General features: G+C 34.7%; 1 protein-coding gene across 1 annotated transcript in view; it reads right to left on the bottom strand.

The window, feature by feature from the left end:
• Positions 1 to 9,169, bottom strand: part of LOC136261076 (adhesion G protein-coupled receptor L3-like) — a 69,660-nt gene extending 60,491 nt beyond the window's left edge. Inside the window, exons 1-8 of the mRNA XM_066055042.1 lie at positions 8,876 to 9,169; positions 8,580 to 8,823; positions 7,138 to 7,241; positions 6,981 to 7,088; positions 6,861 to 6,930; positions 4,059 to 4,169; positions 3,723 to 4,002; positions 2,526 to 2,583 (exon numbers count right to left, since the gene is read on the bottom strand). Of these exons, the coding sequence (XP_065911114.1) occupies positions 2,526 to 2,583; positions 3,723 to 4,002; positions 4,059 to 4,169; positions 6,861 to 6,930; positions 6,981 to 7,088; positions 7,138 to 7,241; positions 8,580 to 8,823; positions 8,876 to 9,169 (1,269 nt within the window). The remainder of the gene's footprint in view (positions 1 to 2,525; positions 2,584 to 3,722; positions 4,003 to 4,058; positions 4,170 to 6,860; positions 6,931 to 6,980; positions 7,089 to 7,137; positions 7,242 to 8,579; positions 8,824 to 8,875) is intronic.
• Positions 9,170 to 12,451: the final 3,282 nt, after the last annotated feature.

Genomic DNA, 12,451 nt, shown 5'->3' with positions numbered 1-12,451 from the left:
CACAAAAGGTTTGAGCTATAATCGTTAACCTATATGCATATCAATTTTTAAGTCATTCCCATAAGCGGTTTGCCCTGTAGGCGTGACAACATGTCAGCCTTTTTTAATGCAAATAATCATCTATAGCTCTATGATTATTAATCACATTTGCACCAAACTTAGTACGTGATTGTGCTACAATTATTCTTGAAGTGTACTAAAGCTCAAGAAATCGAGCTACGTATTTGCATTTTATAATGGTTTTTGTAAAGTGTGCAAAAAGAATAATCTAAGCCCACCAAGCCTTCTAAACAAAGAAAAAACCCCAAAGAAATTAAGCTGAATTTTGAAGGCTTTCACGATTGTGTCAGGCAATCTTGCTCAAATTTGGTATGTGGGGTGCTAAAGGTGGAGGGAATTTGCAGAATAAAAATGTTTCCAATTCGAGAAGGGAGCACGGAGCTACGTATGCATGAAAATTTCAGTTTGTTTCTTCCTGTAAATATACTCACAATGTGGCATGCCGGCTTTCTTGGTCACACAACAAACTACCGTGTGTCTTGATCTATGGAGATACTAAAATGTACAACAGAGAATTAACATGACGGAACCTTAGATAGTCAAGACTTGATGGTATTGGTCTGCCAAAACTTACAGTAGTTGGCATTTATACAACATTGAATCACTCATGTGCCATATTTACTTAGAATAAACCTGTCACGTGTATGGTGGTTTCTAATGGAGCTGAGCGATATTATCATTTTAGTGATATATCAAATAATGCGATATTTATTGTGATATTATGTCTGTACATTAGTTCCATTAAAATAACTATTTGCAATACAGGTTAGGTCAATAATTGGCTAGGAATCCTTGTAACAGCTTAAACCCACCTACCTGATTACCCCCACCTAAGTGTGAACATCATTACATAACCTCAAAGCACGTGTTACAATAACCATTACTGTAAACAAGGATGATAGTGGCAGTTATGTAGCACCTATATAGGCTTGCTGTTGGAATACCAAACAAAACAATAAGTATGCAATTGTATCGTGAAATATTGTGAATAGTTATTTTAATATTGATCGTGATAGTAAAATGGCAGTATCGCTCAGCACTAATTTCTACTGACCACTACTGTTACTACCCAGCCTATTAAATTACTGTCAATACATTCCAATGTGATTGCTGACAGTTTATGAAATGATGGAAGCTCATCATTTAAGTTGACAATCTTTATGGGTCACTGGTTAATGCTATTACACTACTAAATCAGGACTAATCTATGTCAAAGCTATATTTTTCTCCACAATATTTGTTGCTTAGGGTAAAGTTCTTATCCCTGTCCAAAAATATCTTGGCTGTAAAAAAAGGTGAGCTCAAGAAAGAACAAGTTATTGAATGACCCAAAGGGGTGATATCAAAATGAGGCCAAGTTGTCCAGATGCAGTAGAGTTATCTTTTCTTATAAAAAATCTAATTCAAAACAGCAAAGCTGTGAAAAAGGGTGTGGCCTTTCAAAAATAGGCTAGTATGAAAAAGATGCGACATCAAAGGTGGTGGCCAACAAATGGCTGCAATGATATTATTTCATATCACATCTTTTTCATACTAGCCTATTTTTTAAAGGCCTCACCCTTTTTCACAGATTGGTTGTTTTGAATTGGATATTATTTCTTTTTGTATAATTATGTTGACTTTTGTCTTTTTAAAATTTTTCTACAGATAAGCAGAAGAACTAGATTTTAAGTGACATATTTGTGCTATTGTGAAATAAATTTTTGTAAACTTCATATTAGTTGTTGAATGTCGCGGATCTCAAAACGTGCATGTTACATGCATGCATGGTTGGTTTTCATGTTGTAATCTATTGAGATTTTTAAACAGATTTCTTTTACATTACTGAAGGTTTGTACCTTGATAGTTTACTGACATGTGCAAGAGAATACAACTGGTTTGCACCACAACACCGCAAACACTGCAGCACCTCAACACAGCAACACCGCAGCACTGCACCACACAACATCACTACTCCAACATAACCACTGCACCACATCAGTATTTCATATCACAGTTATACACAGCATAATAGCCATACAATATCTGTGTTGTGTAGTGCACAAGCCACAAGAATTCAGCATTTGCTACTAAAAAAAGAATTCAGCATTAGAAACTTTTACAATGACTAAGAGTTTTGGAATAATTGTGTACTGTCACAAAATTGCAACACTGCAACTGTTGTACCAGGTGAAAGTGAGCTCTTAGCTGAGCATATCTTGCCACATATGGGTCACTTCAGGTGATGACCTCCCTTGTTTAAATGATCCCATATACTTTACACTGATACAGTAAACATTTTATAAACAAACAACTCTATCCTTACATGTATGTATATTCATGAACTTAATTAACTGCTTCAAGTCCTAACAGGGAAACACTGTGGCCTAGACTTGATAAATTTAGCATTATACTCATAGCGATACATAACATTGCTGTATACACTGAAATCTGTAATACTATATACTAAGTTTAATCAACTTTACCTCAGCTATTGCCATAGCTGTTAACTGGTCAATCTCATTACTAGATATCTCTGTTATCCTGCCAGATATATAATTATAATTAATTCACATAATCATTTCATACTGACCAAACAGCTTGATAAATACGCAATTTTGTGTGGTCTAAAAAGAAGTTGTACTTATAAATATGTAAAATTTGTCCAAGAATTGGCTGATCATGGAATACTGTTAATGGCTATCAATAAAACTGGCATGGCATTATTACACATTAAAATTACTGCAGTAATTTATACAGTGGCTGTCACCATGGAACAATTTTTCAATCAGTCTTACTATTTTTCTTCTAAATCTAAATCTAAATTTTATTATTTTATTTTATTGCAGGTGATAATTACAAAATCAAAGGCTATTAGCCAGTTTCTATAGACATGATTAATAGTCTGTTCACATTCACGTTCACCTGAGCCCTTGCTTTTTTGTTAATAACTCATGGTACATGGGCCAGCTACCCAAAAATTTGATAGCACAGTAAAGCCTTTTAAATGCTGGAACTGTTTACCAAAAAATGCTTTGATACAAGCTAGGACAAGTGAGTAATGAGGCTTTAAAAATATCCCATACATTTAGTATGGATAATTCAGGCACACAAACAACATGCCTGTTTCAGTAAAAAAATCATTGGGAGTAAACACATCTTATTATTGTGTTTGGCGGGGGCTCAGGTGAATGCAAACTGACTATAGTAGAATGTCCCATGAATTAGAATAATACATCTGACTACTTTGTTAGACTATAATACATTTGTATGTAGCTTTGACAGATATAACCCATTACCTAATCAATACAGACATTCAAATAGTTTGATGCACAGCAGTAGGCAGTTAAGCTATGTATCTGTGAAAGTGTGACACTAAAGTACGTAGGCCTTTCTATGGTTTTTCAATACACACTTCAGTACAGTGAAACAGCCACTTTTGTATTTTGATAAGACCAATTTAGTGGCTATGCACATCAAGTAGGTGCACTTCATGACCTCTTACTTTGTTATTGTAACCATATTTCAGGTATATGGGTGACTGTTTTACTGTACAATCAAAGAATATATGTACAATTTTGTACAGGTACATGCAAAAGAAAACAAGCTAAAGAAAATTAATTTAGAAGAATTTATCCACAGATGTACAACTGTAGATACTCATATGCACAATAAAAGCATACGTAAGAATGGTATCAAGTGCTTCAGCTGAAGAAGAAATATCATTTGGTAGTATAGGTTGTGTAGTGGTCGTAATTTCATCAAGTTCAGTTGTAATATCTACTACATCTTCAGGTATAAACATCACCGTCATATCTCTGTTTTCAGCAATAAATATATTATTCACAAGGCTTCTTAGCTCTTCAGCTCTCATCCTCAGTCTTATTTGCTCTATTGTTTGACATTGTGATACATTAGGGGATGCCCATTGATCATCACCATCACATCTTCTGCTTGCCAAACCTGTAAAATGAAATACTTGAAGTATAAAGATTACACAACTTATTAGTTACTTATACCTTGTGCTTCACTGCCTCCAGGACATTTTTGAATAGCTGTTTCATCAACACCAATTGCTGGCCATGTTATGTTCCAGGTATCATCTTGTTCAAATTGGCACCCAATGAAGTCTATGTGGGTGGTATAACATATGTGATAATGAGATATGAGTCTAATTCTTTGTCTTTATAAGATTGAGCCTTCCCTAGTGGGATAGCACTTATAGTAGAATGTCATAGTGTGATAGTTGTACACTTTTTGATTAAATTACGAAACTTTCCATATAAGTTGTACTCCTTGTGACATATATTTTTTGATATAGTGCCATCACATATTTTACCTTTGGTGATCTTTACAACCATTTATGTACTGAAAATTCATCGTTTTTGTCTTTATCTCCCTGAGGCATCATTTTGCAAGGTTTCAAATTAAAGGTGCTGCTAAAACGAACTACTCGGCTTTTGTTTGAAGTCAATAGGTGATTGTATTCCAAAGTTATGATCATTTATATTAGCCATGAAATTCTATGAATTACTTGCCCATTAGTAATTTACACTCCAAGGGAAAAGAATTTTATGACTTATAATAAAAATGATCATAACTTTGTATCGGAATGAGATACTAACTTCAAACAAAAGTCAATATAGTTCTTAGATCAACACCTTTAATTTGATATTATAATATTTTTAATAGTGTAAAATAATGCCTCAGGGAGATAAAGACAAAAATGATTAATTTTCAATGAAAAATAGCTGTAAAGGGCAAATCCATGATGGCAGTATATCAAAAAACATAATTTATGTCACAAGGAGCACAATTTGTGTGGAAAGTTTCGTAATTGTATCACAAAATGCACAAAATGCTCATTTTTTGGTGCTATGCTGCTCTAATATGTACTACAGACAGATGCAAACAGACACAGATACATGTTTGTACTTCGAGTGTTGCATTCAAGTAATATAATATGTTTTTCAGCTAGTTTTATGCATTTTATATTGTACAAATCATATCAAACAATATGGTAGTACTGCTTAAGTAGGGATCCCCCCAAAAATGACGTGAGCCGCCTAAAATTCTGTCTTTAAAAATCATCCTAGAGACATATTACGCCACGAAAACCACCTTTACAGAATAATAATAGTCCATCTAACATGAAATACAGCATTAAAAACGAGAAAACACTTACCGGTGACCGGATATAGAATTTTTTTTTAAAATCTCCAAAACTTGAAATTAATTTTCATCTCACTCACTGCCTCACTATCTCACTAACAGTCGCAAGCCTAGAGCCCAAACGAAGCAGCGCACAGTCACCATTTTACGCCACAACAACAAACTCACTGGTGGGATGTGCATTTTTGAGTTCTGACGAGTATAGGCCCTCTGCGCCTTGTCTTTCTTTTATCTTCAATCAGGCTGCTTGTCTTCTTCTTATCCAACGAAACCATATCAAGGCGTTAATTTTCCGTATCAACACTTTCTTTTAGCAGCATATTTAGATGCCACAGAATTATTTCAGAGCTGGATTTCAGAAGCGCATCAGTCCCGGGCGTTACTATAAGAGGTATACTAGCTAGATATCTGTAACTCAGGAGTCACAATTGGGATCTCGTTCGCGATAGGTTCAGACCACGCCCCTCAAATAAAGATGTAGGTGGACTAATAGCGATAGATTACTGAGACCCCACCTCTGATCTAACAGTAAACAATATCACCTCACCCCATATTGGTCTAGCTAGCTTTACACTCCTTGGCTGACCTGAGATATACTCTAATACAACAGTCACTCTAATACAACAGTCATGTATGATAGAACAGTTACAAGCCACATTGTTCTGGTAGACATATTTTTGTAAGAAAAAGAAGCAAGCACAATATAAAAACGTTATTGTTCTAAAGGAGACAAGTGCCCCTGCAGCAACAGCAAGGTCGACAGCTGGAGGCACACAGGGATGATTGGATCTAGAATGTGATCCCTGATGCACATTATTGAAGAGCGCAGCAAGGAAAACTCCAAACTACAGCAAAGCCAGCCTATAACCACAGAATATGGGGAACTCCACTTCTCACTGTCAGCAAATGGGCAAGATGTTTATAAGTGATGGTATCTGCCTCCCCATACCTACAGATATGGAAAATACAAGTGGACTAATACAAGTTACATTGTAGCTAGCTGTGCCACAACAAAAAACTAACCAAACTAGTATTTTTTAAAAAATTGTTAATTTAAAAATGAAGTAGGGATCTATGCAATAAAAGTAGCGAAACGAGATTAATGATGGTATTACAGCATAGCTCAGTGGCTACTTTGGCACATTAGTTATTATTATTATTTTGTTTAATGTCAAAGTAGGGACTTCCCACTGAGCGATGCTGTAATACCATCATTCATCTCTTGTTTCACTACTTTTATTGCATAGATCTCTACTTCATTTTTAAATTAACAATTTTTAAAAATACTAGTGAATGATCGAAGCTCACTGAATTTGTATACACAGTCAGCATTCGTTAATAATTTCACTGGTACATACTGTACTCAGGATAAAACATTTAGCATAAATTACAACTTGCCTTTCCCTGTATAGAAAATTATGGTGCATGATTTATTCTTTCTCTTCTATTTAGGTGTTCTTACTGTACTACTACCTACACTAATAAGCTGGTTTTCTGTGCATATAGTGGATACCATATAAAATCAATTGCCAATAAGCATTATGTACTATCATACTAAATGACCCCTTGAAAAATTATGGTCTACTAAATGTGTATATTACATATATTTTAGCAATTTTTAAATTCAAAGTTGCATCTTTCATATGTACCTATATCTACTGGTTTCATACAAACTTCACTTCTTTGTGTTCCAATGCTGTACACATCTGGACAAATATCCTGATAACCGAGAATTATGAAATGAATTGATTTAGTTATATTTTACAAACTTGTATACAAGATGGTTCATCACAATCCAGACCAACATCAGGAAATCCATCACTGTCTGAGTCTAGTCCACAGACATGTCCATCACCAACAAAAGTTGGAGTGTTACACTGCATAATAAATTAAACTTCATTTTCAAGTGATTTAGTTATAACTTACCGCACAACAACTAGAATCACACAAACATGGAGCATCACTAGGTCCAACACAGACTGTTATCATTTTATCATTGTTGGTGACATTAACATCACAAGAGCAACTTACTGTTGACCAAAAATAAAAATGAGTGTAAAGATTTAATAGATGCTACAAGGAAACTACTAATTTGATATGGCTGAGTTTGCAATAGGAGTAGCTAGTACTAAATGAAAGTTTTCACAATTTTTTGAGCACATCACTGACTGAATTATCAGCAAAGAACACCGTGGTTATAATAAGTATTACCAAGAGTTAATAATAGAGAGGAGTGTCCAACACAATACAGAGCCTCTACAAATGATTCAGCGTGATTCAAAGGGATTCTTCTGAAAATTCTGTGATTTGTAGTATATTCTCAATGGCGGATCCAGGATGGGGCATTTGGGGCAAATTCCCCCCCTCCACCCTTGTGTAGTAGCCATAGCTAGCTAGCTACTTCTTTTGATTAAAATATTTAACTTTATGTCAGACAAGATTGACTTATAAATCATGAAAATATACACACTTCACTAGCTTTTATTATTACAAATTCACCTAAAACCAAGAAAATCAGTAAAACTAGCTGTGGAATTGTCAGCCAGCACCTTCGTACGTACTAAGCACCTCTAACAATAATTATCATGTTGCTGATTTTAGAGACTTTTAAGACTTCACAACCATCTGCGAAGACCAAAATGGCAAAAATCAACAGTGAGACGCTACTAAGAGGTGATTATTTGCTGCTTCAAAATACAGCAACTAGCAAGAAGATCTGGTTCTCCCAAACCACCAACAACTTAGTCTGTTTGTGCCCCTCCCCTTGCCAACTCCTGGATCTGCCCCTGATTCTATATGTGAAGATTGCTTTAATCATCACATTTCTTTGTTCTTCCCATGTGCAATCATCACATTTGTTTTTTCTGGCAGTGTGCACTTGTTAACACGTCTGAGAGAATCCCCTTGAATCACACTGAATCATTTGTAGAGGCTCTGTATTGTGTTATACACTCTCCTCTCCACTATTATTAACTCTTGGTATTACATATTGAAAGGTAGATGTAATTAATGGGATACTACATAATAAATTTGTACCTGGCTTTATAGCTACAAAGTTTATATGCTCAGTGTACTGGTGTTCACCAAAATTAAGATGTCCTTTTATTCTTTTAATCTTACTACTGCATAATCTGATGGAAGAGTTACTGAACAACCTGTTAGTTAGCTTTCATACTTACATGATGGATGCTGTACCCATGATTATGTGAGAAAAAACATTTAGGCTCTGCGTAATCTTAATGTGAAAAGTGGACAGGAATCCTTTCCAGATTAGGTTTCAGATTAAGCCAAAGGCAGCCAAACGTATATTTTGACTACTTACATACCAGCAAATATTTGAAATATGAAAGTATAATATTTCAACTTACAGCCTGGATGAACTATTATTATTTGAAATCCTTCACTTGTTACATTAGACCTATTAGGTAATAAGCTGTTTCTCTTCAACACATTCTGAATGTTTTCAATAAGGTTGCTTGTAACTGAATTTTGAAGGTTAAATGATAATGCAAAGCTCACAAATGTTGCTCCTGAAGTAGAAATATAACTCCAAGTTCTATTCATGGGATTAGTAACGTCCAAACTAAAATCATTCCCAAGTCTCATCAGTACCTACACAAGTTAAATATTTCCATCCATATAGTTGACAAAATATTATACTCACATTATCAGTAATGATATCTGTTGAAATCATCATGTCAGTATTGTTCATAGTTACAGTAAAGTAAATTATCACAACTGATTCGGATCCTATGAACATGGTGCAGTTTCTTAGATCAACTGGTGACCAACTTCCATCACTCCTACACTGTCGACCAATATTAACACCAGAACGAAAACTGGGATGAAGTTGTGAACATGATTGAGTAACTAGTGAATTCTGTTGGCTGTTAGGCCAGAACAGAGCCTCAGAGAAGTCATTATCACATGCTATCAAGATATTATACATATAAGACATTTATAGTTTAAAAAAAAACACCATTATACATTTTTGAGGATAATGTGTAAGTGACCTCAGCAGAAACCCATATAGTTTGCACTTGAGACAGTTTGTAAAAAATGTGATTTAATATACTTGATTGTTAGTAGGTCATTAAGGCTTAAAGGATACCAAATTTTGGCACATCTATATTTGGAAATTTTTTGAGAACAAAGGTGTAGGAACGATTTTCAGTGGGGGAGTGGGGGGGGGCAAAGATAGCCATAACCAGTTAACCATAAACTGACATACAGACACACAGGGTCCCATTGATATGGCTCCTGTACTCAGTTCACACGTGCATTTATATAAAGGAATTGTGGAGCGTGTTATCACTAGCTAATAACCCTACACGTATACTGCATAGCAATGTCCTCATAGCTATCCTGCTATGCTCCTCTACACCTACTGCATATGTGCTTGATGCATGTATATATCACGTGAGAAATCATGGTCACATGAAGGTCTTCTCTTTATGCTAGCTTTATGTACTTCACACTACAAGGATTACAACATTAATGGTTGTTATCCGCAAAGTAAAACATTGTTACCTTTAAGGAACTACAAGCTGGGATGTCTGCTCTAACAGGTGTTCTCAAACTGAATGTGAATACCACACTGCGTTCACAGTTGGCCACTTCATTTTCAGCATCCTTGTATGTTTCTCTTTAGACTACTTGATAAATCAACTTCGCCAAAGTCTTCATAATTTCTGGTTTAATCATGAAGTCAGCAACTCCCATACACTCGTGCACTACAGTGAGACTGCCCTCTTAGATCTGTTACCACCCTCAATTCGAGTTAAATCTTTCCCACATCATAAAATACCATGGATGTGGCACTCTTTCTACTGTTTAAACTTCTCACTGATGGAATCCAGGGAATATTTGAACAACAGATATCATGTGCAAGTATAACAGAAATACAATTACAGGCGCTTTTGTGTTTAATACAGCACAACGAATGGCTTGACATGGACTGGTGATGCCACACCCCAGAGAGTACTTTTGTGTGATGGTTTTATGGCTTCTCGTATGGAGGCATGTATTTCTCTGTGTGCATAAAGCTATGGCTGATTGGCTACTTGGCCCAAAAAGTGTGTGTGTGGTGGTGGGCCCATGCTTTTGATTTTCCTGCATTTTAGTTAGGGTTGCTTCAATGGTGTTGCTATATCATAACTGCTCACATAGGTTTGGAGAGTAGGGGCAATATACAGCACTGGAAAATGAAAGAGGAAGACTATGGAAGGTTCAGGATCATACACTAGCCTTCTAGATGTCATCATAAACTGTTGAAATTCATTTATTGACAATTCAGACCTCACCGGGTCAGGCCATGTACATCACTACCACACATTTCCTTAGGCTCATACAGATTAAGCAGCAGTGGACAAAGTTATAACCATGAATGGAGTGTAACCAACTACTTGTAGAGTTTCAGCAAAGTGCAAACTATGTGGGCTTTAACTGAGACAGTACCATATTATAGGTCTAGCACTGAATATGATCTAGCACATCATTAACACATTCAAATGGTACAAGACATTTTAGTGCTTAAATAAAATTATCATAAACATTGTTGGGCAGTGAATGCAAGCTTGGTGTTATACATAGTGATCTACTGTACTTGAAGTAAATATAACCCCCCAAAAACACCTTTGCTGTAAAAAAAAAAAAAAGAAACTACAAGTATTTGTAACCCCATATAAAACAGATAAGCTGTAGAAAAACACTCCATGAAATTAATGGGTAACTGAAAGAGCTGATATCTAGAGCGGCCAAGAATCAATAATGTTACTACAACTGACTATGATTACCAAAGAATACCTTGGCTGTAAAACAGGCAAATAAAAGTAACTGGCAATTAAAACAGTTGTTCTATACATTCACCCTTGCTACATCCTAAATTAATTCTTTGTAACTCTAATTGGCTGGTAATTTGGCTGCCTTTTTCAATAGTCAGAGTAAAGAAAAAAAGGCGGCCAACTTACCAGCCAATTAGAGTTACAAAGAATTAATTTAAGATGTAACAAGGGTGAATGTATAGAACACAGTTGAATGATTAAGATTCAATGTTGCAAGTTAATAAGTTGTATCAACTTAACTTTTATTCTTGGCCGCTTCAGATACCAACTGTTTTAATTGCCAGTTACTTTTATTTGCCTGTTTTACAGCCAAGGTATTTTTTGGTAATCATAGTCAGTTGTAGTAACATTATTGATTCTTGGCTGCTCTAGATATCAGTTCTTTCAGTTACCCATTAATTTCATGGAGTGTTTTTCTACAACTTATCTGTTTTATACGGGGTTACAGATACTTGTAGTTTCTTGGATGTACCTTTTTTTACAGCAAAGGTGTTTTTGGGGGGGATATCACAAATTTTTGTCAGTTATATAAATTACAGACCCAATGTTCAAGCCATGGGGGGTGTATGATGAACTCTGCCTTGTAGAGGTGTTGCAACTAGTGTTGTTTTAGTAAGGACTTTTAGTTTTAGTTATATAGTCATAGTTAGTTTCATCAATATTATTTTAGTTTTAGTTTTAGTTATAGTAATTTTTCTTAATTCCTTTTAGTTATTGATTTAGTTATGGTTATATTCTCTGTGTTATTTTAGTTTTAGTTATAGCTTTAGTTAAAAATGTGAAAATCTTTTAGTTATAGTTTTAGTAACATTTCTAAAAACGTTTTAGTTTTAGTTATAGTTTTAGTTGTAAATACGAAAATCTTTTAGTTTTAGTTATAGTTTTAATAATCTTTTCCAATTCTTTTTGGTTTTAGATTTAGTAAAATATTCTGTTGTATTTTAGTTATAGATTTAGTTCTAGTTATAACACGGATTTGCTTTTAGTTATAGTTTCAGTTTTAGTTAACTAATACATATTTGTCTTATTAAAAGTACTTTTAGTTTTAGTTGTAGTTAACTAAACCACCATCAGGTCACAAACTATAGCATTATTGATGTTTGGATGTTACATTAAGCAGTACAGTTTCATTCTGTGCTTTTTACCACCTGTAGAACATATGTGAACTTACACGTGCAGTCGTCTGAGCAACATAGTGTTGTTTTAGTAAAGAGTTTTAGTTTTAGTTATAGTTACAGTCATAGCTAGTTCCATGAATAATTTTAGTTTTAGGTTTAGTAATCCTTCTAAATTCATTTTAGTTATAGATTTAGTTATGGTTATATTGTCTTTGTAATTTTAGTTTTAGTTATAGTTTTAGTTAAAAACATGAAAACCTTTTAGTTTTAGTTATAGCT

This window comes from Dysidea avara, chromosome 7 (genome assembly GCF_963678975.1).
Source record: "Dysidea avara chromosome 7, odDysAvar1.4, whole genome shotgun sequence".
In the NCBI taxonomy this organism is placed as follows: Eukaryota; Metazoa; Porifera; class Demospongiae; order Dictyoceratida; family Dysideidae; genus Dysidea; species Dysidea avara.
This window is presented reverse-complemented; position numbering and strand designations above follow the sequence as displayed.